Source organism: Scyliorhinus canicula, chromosome 1, assembly GCF_902713615.1.
Source record: "Scyliorhinus canicula chromosome 1, sScyCan1.1, whole genome shotgun sequence".
Lineage (NCBI taxonomy): Eukaryota > Metazoa > Chordata > Chondrichthyes > Carcharhiniformes > Scyliorhinidae > Scyliorhinus > Scyliorhinus canicula.
Window position 1 is genome coordinate 125,823,691 of NC_052146.1, and position 22,466 is coordinate 125,846,156.

The window sequence follows — 22,466 nt, forward strand, 5'->3', positions numbered from 1 at the left end:
CCCCCTGCTGATGCTCACTCTCCCGCAAAGAAGTCAATAAATGGTTGCCACCTCCGGGCGAACCCCTGTACAGATCCCCTCAAGGCGAACTTAATTTTTTCCATACCCAGGAAACTCGACATGTCCGCAAGCCACAACTCAGTCTTCGGGGGCTTTGAGTCCCTCCACGCCAATAGTATTCGTTGCCGGGCTATCAGGGAAGCAAAGGCCAAAACATCGGCCTCTCTCTCCCCCTGGACTCCCGGGTCTTCCGAAACCCCAAAAATTGTCGCCCCTGGATCCATCGCCACCCTTGTTTTTAGCACCCGGGACATGACACCCGCAAATCCCTCCCAGTACCCCCTAAGCTTAGGGCATGCCCAGAACATGCGAACGTGGTTCGCTGGTCCTCCCGCGCACCTAGCACATTTGTCCTCTATCCCAAAGAATTTGCTCATCCGAGCCACCGTCATGTGGGCCCAGTGAACGACCTTAAATTGAATCAGGCCGAGCCTGGCACATGTCGGGGTCGAATTTACCCTACTCAGGGCCTCTGCCCACAGCCCGTCCTCCATTTCCCAACCTAGCTCCTCCTCCCATTTAAGTTTCAGTTCCTCCGTCTCGGACCCTTCCTCCCTCATGAGCATCTTATAAATATCAGAGACTCTACCCTCCCCTTCTTCCCCCCTAGAGACTATCCGGCGGCGCCTTAGTGACGTCAGCCGTGCATGCGCAGGTTGGCCGGCGCCAACCCGTGCATGCGCGGTTGCCGTCTTCCCCTCCGCTGCCCCGCATGACGTGGCGGCTTGATCTTGCGGGGCGGCGGAGGGGAAAGAGTGAGTCTCTTAGAGACGCCGGCCCGATGATCGGTGGGCACTGATCGCAGGCCAGTCCCCTCCCGAGCACGGCCGTAGTGCTCGATCCCCTCTCCGCCCCCCACAGGCCCTAAACTTACCTTTCGCGCGATTTTCACGCCGGCAGCGACCAGGTGTGGTTGCCGGAGAATCGCCGGTCGCCGTGAAAAACACGACACGCCATTCTGGGCCAGAGCAGCCCTCCCACGATTCTCGGCCTGGGGAGCGGAAAATCGCATCCTAAGTGCAGGGAGCCAGAGTGAAGGAGCGGGCCCTTGGGGAGAGAAGAGTAGAGGGTGCCAGTGGGCACCATGTGGGGGGTGTTTTGGGTCCTGGGGAATAGTCCTGGGAAATAGGAGCTGTTTGAAATGGAACTCCAGAGATCTCTGGGCCTTGAATTAATGGCCCTCCACAGTCAGTAAGAGGCATCTGATGGAGGCATCCCCCTCCACCCCTGTTTGAGATGTAGGTTTAGTCGTTTTTCTGTTCCCTTCTCTTATCTGTTATTTTCCCAAGTGAACTTTGAGTATATCTACAGTAGTGATGTGAGAAGTTCTGGCCATCACATCTTAGAAAGGATATATTGGCCTTGGAGAAAGTGGAGCATAGATTTGATAGAATGATACCTGGACTCCCAAGGCTCAAGCTTCGAGGAGTGGTTAAATAAATGAGGGTTGTATTCCTGGAATTTCGAATGTTGAGCATGAGTTGATCAAATCTTTCAAGATATTAGGGAAACAAATGGTGTAGTATTTCTGCTGTTTGGGGAGTCCAATGCCACGAGGACATAGTTGGAAAATTACATCCAGACTTTTCTGAAGTGAAATTAGGACACACTTTTTCAAGCAAAGCATTAAGTACTTTATATGAATGGCAATTTATGTTCGATCAATTATTAATTTAAAACCTGAAATTGATAGATTATTGTTGGCCAAAATTAATAAAGGATATGGAGCATTGATGATGGAGCAGGCTCAAGGGGCTAAATGGCCTACTCCTGCTCATATTGCATCAAAGTGGGGTGGCACAGTGGCACAGTGGTTAGTGCTGTTGCATCACAGCGCCAGGGACCCAGGTTCAATTCCGGCTTTGAGTTACTGTCTGTGTGGAGTTTGCGCTTTCTCCTCGCGCTGCGTGGGTTTCCTTCAGGTGCTCCGGTTTCCTCTCACAGTTCAAAGATGTGCAGGTTAGGTAGATTGGCCATGATAAACATTGCCCCTCGGTGTCCAAAGATGTGTTGCTTAGGTGGAGTTATGGGGATAGGACGGGGGAGTAGGCTGAGGAAGGGTACTCTTTCAGAGGGTTGGTGCCGACTCGATGGGGCAAATGGTCTCCTTCAGCACTGTGGGGATTTTATGGCTGATCTTACAGTCTGGCTGCCCCACATAAATTCAGGAATAGACGGTTTAACCAATTTTCTAAGTTTGATATCAGGGCAGTTTGCAAAAGGTCTGCTGAAGAAGTTCTCTAGCGAAGCAAGCCAACTGCAGTAAGCATATGCCAATGTAATAATGCATTCATCCATGCAGACTGCAAGATCCCAGGCTTGATCTCTGGTTTGCGCTGATAGTTGGCTCATCAAAACTGTGCTGCTATAACAACACTGAGTGAAAAAAAACTGCAGCCAAAGTTTCAACTGCTGATTGATGTCCAGTGATTTGAATTGGTGAATGCACAAGTGTGGAAAGTAGACATATGCTCAGCTCCTTGTTGCTCATCCAAAGTTGAACTACCTGCTGATACCCACAAGCTGAAAACTGGGTAGTTGGATCATGTATCAGAGGGTTGCAGGCATATGTGAAACTCTACACCAGCACGAATCAACATGTTCAGGGGAGGAGGGGAGAAAAGATTTAAAAGATATATATCTTTTAAATGCTTTTACTGTCAAACCAATCATGCTTCCACTGTCAAGACTGACTCATGCATTTGTCAATTTTTATTTGTGTCAGCCTTATTCATAGTACTCTAAAATATTCCTTGTTGCGTCACTTGTTTGCAATATCTAACAACTTTATATCTTTTCTAGGGTGCATTGGAATTATATTTTGACCTGCACGATACTTGTGGTGTTTTATATACTCATGGATTACCCGGAATCATAGGAGGCATAGTGCACATCGCCCTACTTTCAGTGCCTTCTGTGGACAGGTATATTTTCAAACTCTGTGCTAAATGAAATGCCTGAGGCATTTTGCTGTGCATTATAAGCATCCAAACACGTAAGACATTCACACAAAATGATTTTGTCCAACATTTTAATCAAGGCTTAACCATATAAAGGCAGTTAGTATTTTTGAGCTCTAGTTCACAACGTAATTTTCACATTGGTATGATGAGTTGCTTTATAAGTGAAATGTTGCTTTCATTTTCAACAACTTCTGTTCTCTAGAGAGGGTGCAGTAGAGATTCACCAGGATGCTGCCTGGGTTGAAGCGTTTCAGCTATGAAGAGAGGCTGGTTAGGCTGGGGTTGTTTTCCTTAGAGCCGAGAAGGCTGAAGGGGGACCTGATTGAGGTGTATAAAATTATAAGGGGCATAGATAGGGGGCCAAAAACCAGAGGACAAAGGTTTAAGGATGTTTAGAGGGGATTTCACCCAGAGGGGGGTGGGAGTCTGGAACTCACTGCCTGAAAGGGTGGTAGAGGCAGGAGCCGTCACAACACTGAAGAAGCATTTAGATGAACACTTGTAATGCCATAGCATACAAGGCCACGGACCACGTGCTGGAAAATGGGGCTATAACAGATAGGTGCTTGGTGGCCGGTACTGACATGGTGGATCAAAGGGCCACTTTTGTGCTGTAAAACCTCTCTCTCATTTTATATATTTCCACATTTTCTTTTAGTCTAGTTGAGTGAATCTTCCATTTGTTTTTCCAGTTCTCTCCTTTTTCTGTAAAGTCATATTGAAAAATTGACCATTTCTACTTTTTGAATGAGTCAGAATTAAGCCCTCATTTTAAGCAGATTGCGATAAAGGTGCTTGTAGACTGATGCAAGTAAGCATGTCACTCATTGTGACAGGGTTTAGGGTACTTTTAATGAACAAATGCATGCATCTCCCACTTCTCTGTAAGTGATCCCACTTCCCATTTGATCCTGAAACCTTTGGATTTCTGCCCTAGCAGAAAATTCTAGCTTTACAGGAAGGTAGGAGGACATCATTAATTTGCCTCACTCTGAACAAACTGTGTTCAGTGAGTTAATAAGGTGCTAAGCCAGTTGGCAAGAATCTATTACCTCCAAATACACAGTTGTCTTTGGGGATGTGCAGGGCCTTAGCAGCAGGAAATCTAGTGTTGCTAATCCTTCAATGTCATTTGGATGTAAGGTACAAGTGGCTTTATGGCCCTTAAATTCAGCTTTGCTGGTTTGAAAAACAGAAAAGAATGGTGTATGCGGCTCTCCTGAGGTTCGGGTTATGATATATTGCTATAGCAGAGTTAAAGGGAGCTTTGTTTTATATATGTATATACATATCCCCAAGCACCTTGACCAGTGCTGACATTGAATTTCCCCCCGCCATTGAACCAGAAAGAGGTTGTATTTGAGTCGGTGCTGGTAATTCTCCCATTCTTATTGGTCATTTCATAGAAACATTTCATAAAATCCCTACAGTGCAGAAGGAGGCCATTCAGCCCATCAGGTCTGCACCAACCCTCCGAAAGAGCACCTTAGACAGGCCCACTCCCCCACCTTTTTCTCAGAACCATGTAACCCCACCTAATCTGGACCTCTTTGTACACTCAGGGGCAATTTTAGCATGGCCCATCTATCTAACCTGCACATCTTTGGACTGTGGGAGGAAAGCGGAGCACCTGGAAGAAACCCACGCAGAAATGGGGAGAATGTGCAAACTCCACCCACTCAGACCCTGAAGGTCGGAATCAAACCGGGGTCTTTGGCGCTGTGAGGCAGCAGTGCTAACCTCTGTGTCACCGTGCCACATAACATTCTGTATTTTATAAAGTAATAGCCACTGTTTTGTAGTCAGGATTTACATGCTTCTTGCGATCTTCTAAATGTAATTTTACAAGTCCACAATTAGGAAATGCAGGCATTGTGCCATTCAGCATTTTCTCTGCATTCATTTTAATATTGTGCACCTGAGTGACCAATTTGTGCTGCTGGTGGGTTACACTCCCCCACTGACACTGCAGACCTGTAAAATGTGCACCTGTAGTTTTCTTCTTGGCACCATTTTAAGCTTTGTGGATTTTTTTTTTGTTTTCAGACAGCATGCTGACTACTGGCAAACGGCTATGTTTATTACCATGGCAATGAGCATTCTGACAGGATTAATCACAGGTGAGAGACAGCTGTCATTTCTGGGATGATGATATAGAATATGTGTGCAGGAAAGATGCCTTAAACTAGCTCTGATTGATGTCAGGAACTTAAAAATCAAAGTCTTCTCCCACCTAATGATATTCTAGGTATCGTACATCAGTTGCCAAGCTACACAATGAACAGATTGCCTAGCTGCCACCATTAAATTAGTATCTTAGAATTTTAAAAATGCAGCTCTTTGCCTCTCATAGCAACAACAAGTTGTATTTACATGGCACGTTTAAGACACTGAAATCTCCCAAGGTTCTTCACAGGAACTGTCTATATTATTGACATGCAAGAACTGCCAAAACAAGTGTAGCCTTTGGCAGACTTCGACCATCAGTCTCGGAACGAAAAGAAGTAATTCTGCCCACCAAACTGAAGGTCTATCGAGGAATAGTCCCACCCAATGTTTTACGCACGAGAGAATTGGACTGTGCACCAGCCTCATTACAAGAAGTTCAACTACTTTCACCTGAGCTGTCTTCAGAAGCTCCTGAAGAGCAGATGGCTGCACAAAATACCAGATACTGAGGTGCTCACATGAGCTGGCATGCCAAGCATCCATGCCACATTGAGACAGTCACAACTGAGTTGGGCTGGTCAGGTGGCCAGACTGCCTGGCACTCGCTTATCACAGCAAATATTCTATGGAGAGCTTATGTTCGGGGTGCACAACAGAGAAGTAGACGAGGAAGCAGTTTTCGACTGGAAAGACAAGAATGGAACCAGGCCAGTGCAATGGTACCCAGCTAGCAATGGTGAAGAGACTTTGGAGGAGGATGGTGTGGTTAAGCAAGTGAAAGGCTTGCATATAGGTTGCTTGAGGGTCAGTTAGCTCTGTTGTTTAGACAGCTAGTTCATGATGTGGAGTGACGCCAACAGCATGGGTTCAATTCCTGTACTGGCTGAGGTTATCCAAGTCCATGAAGGCTCTGCCTTCTCAACCTTGCCCTTTGCCTGATGTGCGATGGCCCTCAGTTTAAATCACCACCAGTCAGCTCTCAAAGGGTAGAATGCCCTCCGGGACTGGGGTGACTTTTTAAATAAGCCACGTAGGATGAGGCGAGAGGGTCGATAGGCAAGCAAAGGAGTCACGTTGAATTTAGTTATATATTTTTCTGGGCCAGACTAAGGAGAATAGCAACAGCTTTGTGAATGTTTGTGGTGTCCACACAGACAGTGGTGACATCTTTGAGGAGGATTGCATAATCTATCATTGATGGTGGAGCTCTCATGATTGGTTTAGTCTTGTGGCAAAACAGAAAATGATGGACAATCTCAGCAGGTCTGACAGCGTCTGTGGAGAGAGAAGGGAGCTAACGTCTCAAGTCTGGATGACTCTTTGTCAGAGCTGCTTTCCACAGATGCTGTCAGACCTGCTGAGATTGTCCCTCATTTTCTGCTTTTGTTTCAGATATGGGCATTAATTTGCTTTCATCTTAGTCTTGTGGCACTTGCTTTCAGGAATGAAAAGCTTGCCTTTTTTCTTGGGGATAATGAAAGTGAAGGCAAGCTGGCTATAATTCCTGTGGATTTTGGCAGAGAGTGATTAAATGGTGACAGCGATCTCAAGGAGTTGGAAAACACAGTTGTGAATTCGGATAGATGCCACTCAGCTTAAATTGTGACTGTGATCTCAGAAGGAATATTGGTGAACTTGGGTGGCATTAACCTAAAAAAGACAATAGCCAGAACAAATTAAATACATTCCAGAATGAAACTTCCTCAGTTTAATTGTACAGAAACTAAACTCACATTACATTTGTTGAAAATACAGAAGTTATAAATGAAAATGTTTGAATATTCATGACGACATTGTAAAAAGGGCAGCAAGTGGCGCACTGCTTCCTACGCCGCTGAGGACCCGGGTTTGATCCCAGCCCTGGGTTATTGTCTGTGTGGAGTTTGCACGTTCTCCCTTTGTCTGCGTGGGGATGTAGCCATCTGAGATGGCCACCTGCAAAGGACCATGAGAATTATGGCCAACCCAGGACTCAGACAGATACAGAGCTTCTGTGTATTTGAAACACAGGTAGCTAGACCTGATCGAAACCCCTGCTCGTTTGCATTCTATTGGCCCATTTCCCCAGAATACTAGGTCTGCACTCAAGAAAGCTATACAGCCACAGACTGATCGGCGCCATTCCCTTTAATCAGAGAGCCCAACTGCCAAGGTCAATAACCGCTAAGGTGCCACTCAGCCACCAAGACACCCTCCCCTTGGCTGAAATCGAAGGCAGTGATCAGAGTCCTGTCGAACTATTGGGTCCAAGGTCAAGGACCGCCCCAAAAAGCGTAAAATCCCAGAGGGATAAAAGGGGACACAGCCATGTGTTCTGTCTCTTTTGGACCCGTCCTGTGCCAGCCTCCTTGGAATCTGGCCTGTACCAGCCCAACTGCAGTGTAACGACCAGACAGCCAAGTTCAAGACCAACGATCGCTACCTGACAGATGAGCCCAGCAGAGACGGAGCCACTTCTTCAAACCAGCCACGTGAGATCAAGATAAAGGCCTTATCCACTTGCACAGTGCCGGTCGCCTGAATTAAGTATAGGTTATTGTAGTTGATAGGTGTAGTTTCACTTGTAGTACATTGTGCTTGCATGTCAAAGTAACCCTTGTGTGTAAAAAACCGTCTTTGAACTTGAACTGATTAACTGGTTGTGTGGTCATTTGACCGATATACGGGAAAGCCTTGTGGTTCAGTAAGAGAAACGGAAGCACCCACAGTATTGGCGATGCTGTTGGGACATAACATCATATCATAAAAAGAGCCTCAGAATCATATTGGCGACTCTAAAGAGCAACATTATTGATGACGCTTGTGGGATAGTATTCCATTAAATTGGCAACAGGTCTCACTCCCACAACCCATAGATGAGCAGGGTAAGTGGATTGGCCATGCTAAATTGCCCCTTAATTGGGAAAACAAAAGAAATTTAGAACTTTAAATTTTTTTTTTTAATTGTAAAAGTAAAATGTTCTTATTTTTAGAGCTGTCAGTGATGTTCAACTTTATAGATTGAGCGATAAGAAACACAGCACCTTCCTTATTTGACAGTGTCTGTGAATTCAGCAACATTGGTTGCACAATTTTATTAAAGGAGCACAATCACTCCATCTACAGGTCATGTAGGTCATTGCAACAGTGACTCTTTCAATAGAGTAGTTTTTAATTAGCGATGTGTTTGCTAATGAAAATGAAAGTTCTTTTAGAAAAAGTTATTTTCACATTCTTCATCAAAATTTGGAAAAATAAACATGAAAGCCCCTAGGCTGCTGTAAAAATCAAATTGGTACACTATGTCCTTTAGAGAAACGAGTCTTTGGCCCAATCTGACCTATATGTGCTTCTGGTTCCAAGCTTGAACATAGAACATGGAACATACAGTGCAAAAGGAGGCCATTCGGCCCATCGAGTCATCACTGACCCACTTAAGCCCTCACTTCCATCCTGTCCCCCATACCCAATAACTCCTCCTAATTTTTTTTGGACACTAAGGGCAATTTAGCATGGCCTATCCACCTAATCTGCACGTGTTTGGACTGTGGGAGGAAACCGGAGCACCCAGAGGAAACTCACGCAGACACGGGGAGAACGTGCAGACTCTGCACAGACAGTGACCCAGCAGGGAATCGAACCTGGGACCCTGGCGCTGTGAAGCCACAGTGCTAGCCACGTGTGCTACCATGCTGCCCACGATGTCCCGATTGGGCCCGATGTCTGACGCTTGGATCGACTCTTAATGCCCACTGTAGTGACCCAGTAAATTGTCAGTATTCACTACAGAATAAAACTGTGGTGGCCCGAGGCAATACGAGGTAGATGGTAGTTGTGTTCTGTGACCTTGTTGTTGCAATTTTGTGCACTGAACATCTGGTGGCTTAACTAGAATGATGTTTTATTGATGAACACGTGTAAAGATAGCGAACAGAATACTATACAGACTAGGTCACTATTTAAGTTCCGTGATCTCTCCTGGAACTGCCCCATGTGCAGCTGTCCTGTTGCAGCCTCACTACAAACTGGCAAGTGTACCACGTCACATGACCGATGTCTGACTCCACCAGCTGGTTGGAGATCGCAATGCTAACTATGTACAATACGATTCACAGGCATATCACCACATCCCCCTTCCTTTGGAGATGTTGTGGAGATGCCGGCGTTGGACTGGGGTGAGCACAGTAAGAAGTCTTACAACACCAGGTTAAAGTCCAACAGGTTTGTTTCAAACACGAGCTTTCGGAGCACGGCTCCTTCTTCAGGTGAATGGAAAGGCTTGTTCCAGAAATGTTTATATAGACACAGTCAGAGATGCCCCGGAATGCGAGCACCTGCAGGCAATCAAATCATCAAAGATGCAGAGAGAGAGGTAACTCCAGGTTAAAGAGGTGTGAATTGTCCCAAGCCAGTTCAGTCGGTAGGCCTACCGACTGAACTGGCTTGGGACAATTCACACCTCTTTAACCTGGAGTTACCTCTCTCTCTGCATCTTTGATGATTTGATTGCCTGCAGGTGCTCGCATTCCGGGGCATCTCTGACTGTGTCTATATAAACATTTCTGGAACAAGCCTTTCCATTCACCTGAAGAAGGAGCCGTGCTCCGAAAGCTCGTGTTTGAAACAAACCTGTTGGACTTTAACCTGGTGTTGTAAGACTTCTTACTTTGGAGATGTTAACATGTATATTCAAAAACATGATTTGTATTATCGTTGAACACATGTGGCAATTGTATGTACATATTCAACTGTGCTTCAATTAACATGCTGAATGTGTCCCTTGTGCACAGCTCATTTTGCATCTCCGACAGGATCATCCCGCTGATCTACTAGGCTCTTGTCAGCTTTCCGACGTCGCTTTTGCCTCTGGAAGACTTTTTTCCATGCAGATCTTTTGTGCCTTAGCCTTTTGACATGATGTGGCCTGAAGACCTTGCTGGCCATCCTGCGTCACCAGCCTCAGCGACACCAGCTTTTTTTGTGTCTTCACACAATGCTTTTTGCTGCTGCATTGTTGTGTGCTCTCTGGCCTGCAGCCCACATTGCCGAGGTCTTTTTGTTTGGTGTCATCGGTAGGACTCACGGTATCCCTCACTCTCCTTCTCTTCTTTTTTTTATGAGAGCAATTTTCTGACTGATTTTGTGACTGCTCCTCTTTTTCCACTTGGCTTTGATAGCACCCACCTTGCCGCTGGCCTGCAGCATGGGGCCGATTGTTTGTTGATCATCTGCTGAGATGTCTCATGTTGGCATACTTCCGAGGGACTGTGCGTTCATGGTCAAATCTGCACCTTCAACTGCTGACTGCAGAGCCTTGCACTCTGGTGTCAGGATTGGATTGCACTCTGGTGCCAGGGTTTGATTGCACTCTGGTGCCAGGGTTTGATTGCACTCCAGTGTCTGGGTTGGATTTTACTCTGGTGCCAGGTTTTGATTGCACTCTGGTGCCAGGGTTTGATTGCACTCCAGTGTCTGGGTTGGATTGTACTCTGGTGCCAGGTTTTGATTGCACTCTGGTGCCAGGGTTTGATTGCACTCTGGTGCCAGGGTTTGATTGCACTCTGGTGCCAGGTTTTGATTGCACTCTGGTGTCTGGGTTTGATTGCACTCTGGTGCCAGGGTTGGATGGCACTCTGGTATCTGGGTTGGAGCCACATCCCCAATGTTGGGTGTTGTCCCTGCACAGGTTATCTTTTTGTAGAACCAAGTAATAGCTCATCCTTGTCTTGTAATATTATCTACGTATCATCCGTCGTCGTGGAACTGCATACAGATTCCGACATCTGCTCCTCTAACTCATCTTTCGGTGGAGTAACCTCGAGTATTGGAGAGTCCACCAGCAGAACCATTTTATAGGCCTGAGATGATTCCCCATATACCTCTAGAGCCAGTTTCTCCAGAATGGGTACTATATCTTCCATTATGAGTTTGTTCGTGGTCGAGTTGTTTTCATCGGAAGTATCTGCTACTTCGATCTCACTTTCAAACTTTGCATACGCCATCTTAAAGCTTTCACATTTCTCGGTGTCCTACGCCGACTGAGGGTCCCTTGTGATCATCTCGTCATTCCCGCCTTAACCAGTGGACTGGCGGTTCACTGTCGCCCCCTTCTGGCTCATCATCTGAGTATTCACTTTCCTCATTGTTACCATGGTTGTCGTAGTTTCCAGCATCGTAATGATCATCATCGTAGTCAGCATCATCGGATTCAACATCATCGTCTCCCGTGAAGTATAACACTGCTTGTGGAATTATGTGTTCACGCAGGAATTGACCTATTTTCAAATCAGAGCTTCTATCTAATACTCCATGCTCAGGAGGAGTGAAGAAGTTGAAAAATGAGTCATTTAGTTCAGTTTACATAACTGCTTTACGAATAAGCTGACCCTTGTGCGACTGCTTCATTTTAATGGTTTTCAGTGTGACATTTCTTCCTTTCTTCCAGTCGATGTGGCAGCCTGTGCACCCCGTGATTATAAATACGAAGAAACCTGAGCCATCAAGCCGCGAGTCCATCTGGTATGTTTTTGCAAGTGCCTCATTTGTGAAGTACTCATTCGATTCAAACTTGAATTCCAGAGTGAAGCTCATTGGCTGTGATCCTGAGAATTTTATGGCAACATCTTGTAGATGCTGTAGGATGGGCTCAACATGTTCCTGTATCATGTCACTGAGCATATCCTCATTTTTGAAGACCGCTAACCAGAACTCTGATTTGTCCTTGGGATTCTCTATCTCTGTCTCTGGTTGATCTTCCTCCACTTACACTGTCGCTCCAATTTCATCGGATAATTGCACCACTGTATCACGTTGCGAGTCACAGTAGTCTTCTGTCACCTCGCTGGATGGGATGTACAGACGCTGAACTAGGTTCTGGGCCTCATGTGTCATCTGCCCTTAGGTTGGACTCATGTTTCATGTCCACAATAGAAAATGGTATGATGTGACTTCTCTTGTGTACCCATGCTTCGAGTTCACCTTCCCCCAGTGTCTCAATCTCATTCCCACTGTAGTCTATCAGTAATCTTGGTTGAGTTATGACTTTCGGTTGAACTCACAGCCTGAGCAAATCGCACAGACTGAGGAGGTTTTCCTTCGCTCCCGTGTCGAGCTTGCATTTTACCAGTGTGTCATTCAGCATCACTGGAATTGTCCATCAGTTTTCAATGGTTTCAACTGGATCATCACTGTTATTCCAACTGGTCATTAAGACTGCTTCCTCTTTTATATTTGGACTCATTGTGTCGTTGGTTGAAATTAGATCAATGAAGAATAATACTTCAAGGGGCATCTCAAGAATTTCATTGACTGACCCTGTTTGGTCCACTGCGGTATGCGGAAAACGTTGTTTCGCAAAATGATTTGTACGGCCACACCTGGAACATACTTTTCCATATGCTGGGCATTGACATGGGCCATGTCGATTGACACATTTCTAGCTTAATATGGCGGCTCCGGCTGGCCGCTTAATAGGCCGCCCACACTGAGACCACATTTTGTATTGAACAGCGTCACAGTGCTGATGGCGCTGGCGTCCTCTTCCATGTTTGCACCAAAACGTTTCAAAGTGAGTGTACTGATCTGCTGTGCAGCCAACTCACTCACATGGCTAATCTTAATCGCATAACCCAATTTCAGGTCTACCTCCCGGAACAATCTCTCACAGAGCTTATCATTCGATATCCCAAATACTATTTGGTCGTGGATCATTGATGATTTTAGATTACTGAAATTGCAGGACTGGGCCTTCAGCCTCAACTCGGTTACAAAGCTGTCAAAAGATTCACCTGGTTTCTGGGTACGCATACGAAATTTGTAACTTTCAAATGTTTCATTTTTTTCTGAGAGCAATGCCGATCACCTCATCATAGCTCTTGCTTTCCTCTTCATAGAACATAGAACAGTACAGCACAGAACAGGCCCTTCGGCCCTCGATGTTGTGCCGAGCCATGATCACCCTACTCAAACCCACGTAACCACCCTATACCCGTAACCCAATAACCCCCCCTTAACCTTACTTTTTAGGACACTACGGGCAATTTAGCATGGCCAATCCACCTAACCCGCACATCTTTGGACTGTGGGAGGAAACCGGAGTACCCGGAGGAAACCCACGCACACACGGGGAGGACGTGCAGACTCCGCACAGACAGTGACCCAGCCGGGAATCGAACCAGGGACCCTGGAGCTGTGAAGCATTTATGCTAACCACCATGCTACCGTGCTGCCCATCACTATCAAAAGTAAAGTTTTTGTAGATTGCGATTGCTTGTGGACCCGCCACCGTGAGCAGCAACGTAATGCGCTTTTCATCGGGCTGTGCCTGCAGGCTAAGGGCTGAGACATAGAGTTTAAACTGCTGCTTGAAAACGCACCGGTTTTCGTCTACACTACTCGAGACTTGAAGCTGGTGGGGTGCCTTTATATCTTCCATCTCTAACTCCCCCGTCGTTTGTTGCATTGCGTCACCAATGGCCCTAGTTCACCAGGTCGGTGGAAAAATCTTCTGTTTTTCGTTCTTCGGCCTGTTTCACCTCGTCTTTTCTGCTGTTACCTTTAAATGTTCAACACACCTGATACCATGTTGTGTTCTGTGACCTTGCCATTGTAATGATGCACACTGAACATCTGGTGACTTAACTAGAACGATGATTTATTGATGAACACGTGGAAAGTTAACAAATAGAATACTATACGGACTGGGTCACTATTGAGTTCTGTGAACTCTCCTGGGACTACCCTATGTGCGACTGTCCCGTTGTACACCTTACTAACAACTGGTGAGTGTCCCACATCACGTGACCTATCTCTGACGCTACCAGCTGGAGGTTGCAATGCTAACTATGTATAATACTATTCACAGGCATATCACCACAGTAGTAATGAAGAACAAGTGTTTATTGGCAACTAGCAAGGGTGATTTATGTGCAGGCACAGAGTCTCTAATATAGGTGTGAACACTCTGGCTCCCTGGTTCACTCTGACCAGAACTCTGCCCCCTGGGACCTGCACTGATCCCTCCTTGGTCAGGGTTCACGCACTCCCCCTCCCGAGCTAGCTACGTGGACCATGAGGATACGCCCCTTACAGGAGCTGTTGTACTACATCCCCTTACGTCCCTCAATTAACGTATGTACAAACAGGCTATATACAAATATTATGTACAATATAAGACTGAGGAATGCAAGGGAAGGGGGTCAAAACAGTTCCATCGGAGTGTTAAACAATCAGGGGATTTCCTGTGTCTCAAGGACCGTCATATCCCCCAACCGGCTCCTCCAACTGAGAGGTAATGATGTTGCCAACACTGAGCAGAATGTTTCTGGGAGTTATTCCCTTCTGTAGCTTGTTCTTGCATCAACGATTGGGCCTCCTCGAGACTTCTGCGTTTCCTTTGTTCTGGCTCTACCACAGGAGCACTGTTGTTGGCTGCCGGCCACAACTCTTCCGAGATTGGCATTGTGGCCCCTATGGCTTCTCACGTGCTCTATGTGTTTACTTACTATCTTGCCACCCAGGTCCATTGCATATGAAACTGGCCCCGACTTGGACACAATCTAGCCTGGTAATGATAGTGGGCCTGAGGCAAGGTTTCTGACAATGACCAGGTGCCCTACTTGGAAAGGTCTGTCCCCTTTTCGTCAAGTGCATTGTTTCCTCTGGGAGGCCAACTATGCCTCCACCCACTCTGCCAAATTTAGAAAGACCATGTCCAACTGGGTCCTTACACGACAGCCCATCAGTGGTTCTGCGATTGTGACACTTGTAGTAGCAGTGTGGCGTGGGGTGGGGCAGATGGGGTGGGGGGTGGAGGGGGAATCGTATTATAGGACAAAAGTAAGTTGGTCAACCTAAGATTTAGTGGTCGGCTTGGTTGCTTCTTTATAGCTGCCTTGAAAGTTTGCACAGCTCTCTCCATTTACCTGTTAGAGGCAGGGTGATAGGGGGCTGCCCTGGTATGCTGAGTGCCATTCATTCTGACAAAATGCTGAAAGGCCTCACCAGTGAAACAGGTGGCATCGTCTGACACTATTACTTCAGGGAGGCCTTACATGACAAACACCTGATCTTCGTTCCCATCTCTTGAATCTCTAGCAACTTTGAATGGGCTTGGACCAAAACAAATAACATCTTAACCATGAAAGGACGAGCAAAGCCCACATGTACCCTTGGCCATGTGCGTCAAAGCCACTCTCAAGGATGGAGGTTGGATGCAGGGGGCATTGTCTGCTGTGTCTGGCAAGGGTCACACTGGCACACCATGTGTTCATTTTCCTTGCTGTAATGTTCTTGTTGGATGGCCTGATTTATACTACAAGAACACTTGTAGCTACAGCTATGAATGATTTATTAACTTTAACTGCGGATCAAATACATACAAAACAACAGATGAATAACAGATGAATAACATGCGCAAGCAACTTCTTTCCCAGCTCCCTAGTCATTGTACTGCTGGCCAGGGGGCTTCACGTGGGCCAGGGGGAGTAGTTGTGGGGTCGAGGTGGAAGGGCACGGAACACCATTGTCACAGCCGGCAGGGCAGCCATGCAGCTGCACACACTGCTAATAATAATAACTATAATAATTCTACAGCCCGGAACCCAAGGCACTGCTGAGGCCAAAGCAGCACTCGCCATCACCACTGCCTGTCAGACACCGGGAAGCTGAGGTACTTGATGTACCCACGGGGCCTTCAACGACGACGACAACGATGATGGCCCCGACATGGACACCGGCCCGCCCGACAACAGCATACTGGCGCCATTTGCGGCAACGCCTTTGCCGGCAGAGCCACTCCCACCTCGCCGCTCTTCACGAAAATGACAGTGGCCGGTTGTGGTAGTATGACTACGGGTATTACGGGACCTGGAATTGTGAGCTGCCATTGGTGCAGAGGACTCGCTGTCCATTGGCCTGGGTAAGTCATGTGCCTCTCAGCCGATTGGCTGAGAGGTAGGTAGCTCCGCCTACGAGGTGGGATATAAGAACCCGTGCTTCCCGGCAGTCGGCCTTTCTTCTGTACGTCTGCTTCCGGGTGCACTTCTTGTGTATTAAAGCCTATCGTTCAGACTTCATCTACGTTCGTGTCTATTGATTGTGCATCAATTTAATACACAAGATTTTAAAGGATGGAGCTTCCCATCAAACCGGAGTGTCTTCGACTCAGCCCGCACGCAGCAAATGTAACAGCAGCATTTAAACACCGGCGGGCTTGCTTCAATAGTTACTTGAGTACAGCTGAAAACGTCCCAACGAGGGAACAGAAATTGCACATCTTCCACTCGTGCATCAGCACCGCCGTGTACACGCTCATAGAGGACACGACAGACTACGACGCGGCCATGGACTTGCTTAACGGACATTTCATCCGGCCGGTGAACCAGGTCTATGCTCGGCACTTACTGGCCATGAGGCAGTAACTTCCTGGTGAGTCTCTAGACAAATTTTACCGGGCCCTCCGCGTTCTGGGGTGGAACTGCGGCTGCCCACAAGTTTCTGCGGCCGAGCACACCAAACTTTTAATCAGAGATGCTTTCGTTGCGGGTATGCAATCTTCGCAGATCCACCAAAGACTTTTAGAGAAAGAGACTTTAAGCCTCACGGAGGTACGGGCCCTCGCCTCCTCCCAAGACTTTGCAAATCGCAACGCCCGCGCGTACGTCACCGACCGTGTGGCGGCCCCCTGTGCAGCGTTGAACACGACCCCGCTCACCTCCGCAGAGTCGGACCCCCCCCAGACCTGCGCCGCAGGGCGCCCCGATAAACCCACGGGGCCCCGCTGCTACTTTTGCAGCCAGGCAAAGCACCCACGCCAGCGCTGCCCGGCCTGCTCCGCAACCTGTAAAGGCTGCGGCAAGAAGGGCCACTTTGCGGCCGTCTGCCAATCAAAAGTGGTCGCTGCTGTTCCCGCCCGCGGACCTCGCTGCCCCCACGCCCCACCACCATGAGTGATCCCCGTGCGCCGCCATTTTGGGCTCCCGACTCCACGTGTGATCCCCGGGCGCCGCCATTTTGTACACCCCCCCATCACGTGCGGCCGACAGGCGCCGCCATCTTGGATCGGCACCGAGGACCCCGCAGGCGACTGCTCTCTGCCAGATGACGACTCGGAGTTCCTGCCATGACTCGCCTCAGTCACATTGTCCTGTCGCGGCCTTGCATGCTATCCACGGCAACCATGAAGATCCTTCTCAATGGCCACAAGACAAGCTACCTGCTGGACTCCGGGAGCACAGAGAGTTTCGTCCACCCTGCCACGGTAAGACGCTGCGCCCTTCCCGTTTACCCGGTAAAACAAAAAATCGCTGTGGCCTCCGGTTCGCACTCAGTCCAGATCACAGGGTGCTGCATAGCGGACCTCACGGTCCAGGGAGGGAGTTTAAAAACTATAAGCTCTTCGTCCTTCCCCACCTCTGCGCGGCAGCACTCCTGGGGTTAGATTTCCAGTGCAACCTCCAGAGCTTAACGTTCAAATTCAGCGGCCCTATGCCCCCCCTTACTGTCTGCAGCCTCGCGTCCGTCAAGGTCGATCCCCCATCCTTGTTTGCAAACCTCACCCCGGATTGCAAACCAATCGCCACCAAGAGCAGGCGGTACAGTGCCCAGGACCGGACCTTCATCAGGTCCGAAGTCCAAAGGCTTCTGAAGGAAGGGGTATCGAGGCTAGCTGCAGCCCCTGGCGAGCGCAAGTGCTGGTGGTCAAGACCGGGGCGAAAAATAGGATGATCATACACTACAGTCAGACCATCAACAGGTTTACGCAGCCGGACGCGTATCCTCTCCCACGTATCTCCGACCTGGTCAACAGGATCGTGCAGTACAAGGTCTTCTCCACGGTGGACCTCAAGTCTGCCTACCATCACCTCCCCATCCGCGCAAGTGACCGAAAGTACACTGCGTTCGAAGCGGATGGGCGACTTTACCACTTTCTAAGGGTTGCCTTCGGTGTCACGAACGGGGTCTCGGTCTTCCAACGGGAGATGGACCGAATGGTCGACCAATACGGTTTACGGGCAACCTTCCCGTATCTCGATAATGTCACCATCTGCGGCCACGACCAGCAGGACCATGACACCAACCTCCGAAAATCCTTCCGTACCGCAAAACTCCTTAATCTGACCTATAACAAGGATAAATGCGTGTTTAGCACCGACCGTCTAGCCATCCTCGGCTACGTAGTGCGTAACAGAGTGATAGGCCCCGACCCCGAACGCATGCGCCCCCTAATGGAGCTTCCCCTCCCCCTCTCCATCGAAGCCCTCAAGCGCTGTTTGGGCTTCTTTTTATATTACGCCCAGTGGGTCCCCAATTATGCCGACAAAGCCCGTCCACTCATCCAGTCCACCACTTTTCCCCTATTGATGGAGGCCCGCCAGGCCTTTAGCCGCATCAAAGCAGACATTGCAAAGGCCACGATGCGTGCTATCGACGAGTCCCTCCCCTTCCAAGTCAAGAGCGACGCGTCCAATGTAACTCTGGCAGACCCGTGGCCTTCTTCTCCCGTACCCTCCACGCTTCCGAAATCCGCCACTCCTCGGTCGAGAAGGAAGCACAGCCCATAGTCGAAGCTGTGCAACATTGGAGGCACTATCTGGCCGGCAGGAGGTTTACCCTCCTCACAGACCAACGGTCAGTGGCCTTCATGTTCGACAACGCACAGAGGGGCAAGATAAAGAACGACAAGATCTTGCAGTGGAGGATAGAACTGTCCACCGACAACTACGACATCTTGTATCGTCCTGGGAAGCTAAACGAGCCTCCCGATGCCCTGTTCCGCGGCACCTGTGCCAACGCACAAGTGGACCGCCTCCTAACCCTCCACGCGGACCTCTGCCACCCGGGGATCACCCGCTTTTTCCATTTCATAAAGACCTGCAACCTGCCCTACTCCTTCGAGGAGGTCAGGACAGTGACCAGGGAATGCCACATCTGCGCGGAGTGTAAGCCGCACTTCTACCGCCCTGAACGAGCGCACCTGATAAAGGCTTCCCGCCCCTTTGAACGTCTCAGCATGGACTTCAAAGGTCTCCTCCACTCCAACAACCGCAACACGTACTTCCTCAACTTGATTGACGAGTACTCCCGCTTCCCCTTCGCCATCCCCTGCCCTGACATGACCACAACCACCATTATTAAAGCCCAACACACCATCTTCTCCCTGTTTGGTTTCCCCGCTTACATCCATAGCGATAGGGGGGTCCTCCTTTATGAGTGATGAGCTGCGTCAATTCATGCTCAGCAGGGGCATCGCCTCCAGCAGGACGACCAGTTACAACCCCCGGGGTAACGGACAGGTCGAGAGGGAGAACGGTACGGTCTGGAAGACCGTCCTGCTGGCCCTACGGTCCAGAAATCTCCCAGTCTCCCACTGGCAAGAGGTCCTCCCAGACGCCCTCCATTCTATCGGTCACTTCTCTGTACCTCCACTAACCAAATGTCTCACGAACGCCTTCTTGTTTTTCCCAGGAAGTCTTCCTCAGGATCCCCTCTCCCGACCTGGCTGGCTACCCCTGGGCCCATCCTGCTCCGGAAGCACGTGCGGGTGCACAAGTCGGACCCGTTGGTCGAAAGAGTCCAGCTACTCCACGCAAACCCGCAATATGCGTATGTGGAGTATCCCGACGGCCGACAGGACACGGTCTCCCTTTGGGAACTGGCACCCGCTGGATCCCGGCCACACACCCCCTGGTGCCAGCACCCCCCCCAACCCCAACTGCCCCCAGCAAGCCACCCCCCCCCCCCCGGCCCCACCGACACCCTCACGACCCAGCGGACAGGACGCCCCTCCCCCGGTCTGCCCCCGCTAGCTCCAACCAGGGGTACGGACACAGGAACAGGATCATCGCTCCCGGAGTCACGGACGACCACCGCTCCAACGTCGCCGGCACAGCTATGCAGGTCAAGCAGGACATCCAAGGCACCCGATCGACTGATTGAATCAATGTGACCTGCTGATAGACTCTTGTTTTCCTTGTCTGGTCTCCATTTTCTTTCCCCCCCCCAATTTTTATACACTGTACATAGTTTTGTTGTATTTTGCACATAATTGCGGGCCAGTGGGCAGCCATCAATGCAATGGTATGACCTAAACATCTCTAGTCATACTACCAGTCTCTCACGTACACACGGGACACGCCCCCCCCATGTCCGCGTTTCCCGTACCCCCCCCCCCCCCCCGGTTGCTTTTTCAACAGGGGGTGAATGTGGTAGTATGACATGGGGTATTACGGTACCTGGAAGTGTGAGTTGCCATTGGTGCAGAGGACTCGCTGCCCATTGGCCTGGGTAAGTCATGTGGCTCTCAGCCGATTGGCTGAGAGGTAGGCAGCTCCGCCTACGAGGCGGGATATAAGAACCCGTGCTTCCCGGCAGTCGGCCTTTCTTCTGTACGGCTGCTGCCGGGTACACTTCTTGTGTATTAAAGCCTATCGTTCGGACTTCATCTACGTTTCGTGTCTATTGGTTGTGCATCACCGGTGCACTACATGCCTCCCGGACCAATCTTACTGCCACTAGATCACCATTCACTGCCCAAGCGTTCAGGGGAACTACTACCTGAAGCAATGGATGTTTCTCCAGATTTGGGGGGTGAGGGGTGATATGACCCCCTCAGGGTCCAAACCCTCTATTGTGTACAGTTCCCCTCCTATACCTTGGAGTACGAACTCTCCAGGTGATTGGGAGGGTGGGGAGTGCGGACACTTCCCCCTAATTGGGAGGAACCTCACAGGATGTAAACCCTGACCTAGGATCAAGTCAGGGAGGTGTTGTTATATTTATTTGGTTCTAAATATGGCAGTCAATATGGTCGCCTTCCTCAATCCTAATTATGTTTGCTCTAGAGTCGGCAGGTATCTCTCGATACCGCCACAAGGTTCAAACCCGAATACCAATCAAAGAACCAATACACCAATACACAGTTAGTTAGTTCAAAGTCAATACTATTTATTTACACACACTAAAATCTACACATGCACAAAATATCCAAAACTAAACTATCTCTAACGCTAACGCTTATACTTAACTTCGGCAAGCTGTTAGCAAAGGTCCTGGCAACCAGGATAGAGGACTGTGTGCCAGGGGTAGTCCATGAAGACCAGACGGGGTTCGTGAAGGGACGCCAACTTAACACAAATGTCCGGAGATTGTTAAATGTGATTATGATGCCAGCAGTGGAAGGGGAGGCGGAGATAGTGGTAGCGCTGGACGCGGAGAAGGCATTTGACAGGGTGGAGTGGGAATACTTGTGGGAGACGTTGGAAAGGTTTGGGTTTGGGGAGGGATTTATCAAGTGGGTAAAACTGCTCTATTCAGCTCCGATGGCAAGTGTGGTAACAAACGGGAGGAGGTCAGAATATTTTGGGCTCCATCGAGGTACTAGGCAGGGATGTCCCCTATCCCCCTTACTCTTTGCATTAGCGATTGAGCCATTGGCGATGGCACTGAGGGGTTCAGGGGGGTGGAGAGGACTGACAAGGGGAGGGGAGGAACATCGGATCTCGCTCTATGCGGATGATTTGTTGTTGTATGTGGCAGACCCGGAGGGGGGAATGCCGGAGGTAATGGGGATACTAGCGGAGTTCGGGGACTTTTCGGGGTATAAATTAAACTGGGGAAAAGTGAGGTCTTTGTAATACACCCGGGAGACCAAGGGGAGGGAATTGGGAGGCTCCCCTTCAAAAGAGCAGTTAAAAGTTTTAGGTACTTGGGGGTGCAGGTGGCAAAGAACTGGGGGACCCTCCACAAGTTGAACTTTTCCAGACTGGTGGAACAGATGGAGGAGGAGTTTAAGAGGTGGGACATGGTGCCGCTGTCGCTGGCAGGGAGGGTGCAGTCAGTTAAAATGACGGTCCTCCCGAGGTTCTTGTTTTTGTTCCAGTGTCTGCCCATCTTCCTCCCCAGGGCCTTTTTCAAGAAGGTAACGAGTAGTATCATGGGGTATGTGTGGGCACATGGCACCCCGAGAGTTAGAAGGGTCTTTTTGGAGCGGAGTAGGGATAGTGGAGGGCTGGCGTTACCCAACCTTTCAGGATATTACTGGGCGGCAAATACATCGATGGTACGAAAGTGGATGATGGAAGGGGAGGGGGCAGCCTGGAAGCGCATGGAGAGGGCGTCCTGCGGCAACATAAGCTTAGGGGCACTGGTAACGGCACCATGGCCGCTCCCTCCCACGAGGTATACCACGAGCCCGGTGGTGGCGGCCACCCTCAAGATCTGGGGGCAGTGGAGGCGACACAGGGGGGAAGTGGGAGGTCTGATAGGGGCACCACTAAGAGGGAACCACAGATTTGC

At 49.1% G+C, this 22,466-nt stretch overlaps 1 protein-coding gene across 2 annotated transcripts in view; it reads left to right on the forward strand.

Annotated features, from left to right (window-relative positions):
- The window catches only part of rhd (Rh blood group, D antigen), a 64,065-nt gene that overhangs the window by 36,651 nt on the left and 4,948 nt on the right, over positions 1 to 22,466 (forward strand). The window contains exons 7-8 of one of the 2 annotated variants that reach the window (XM_038799474.1): positions 2,863 to 2,984; positions 5,070 to 5,145. In XM_038799474.1, coding sequence (XP_038655402.1) covers positions 2,863 to 2,984; positions 5,070 to 5,145 — 198 coding nt within the window. The remainder of the gene's footprint in view (positions 1 to 2,862; positions 2,985 to 5,069; positions 5,146 to 22,466) is intronic. The other variant, XM_038799463.1, reaches the window with a different exon arrangement.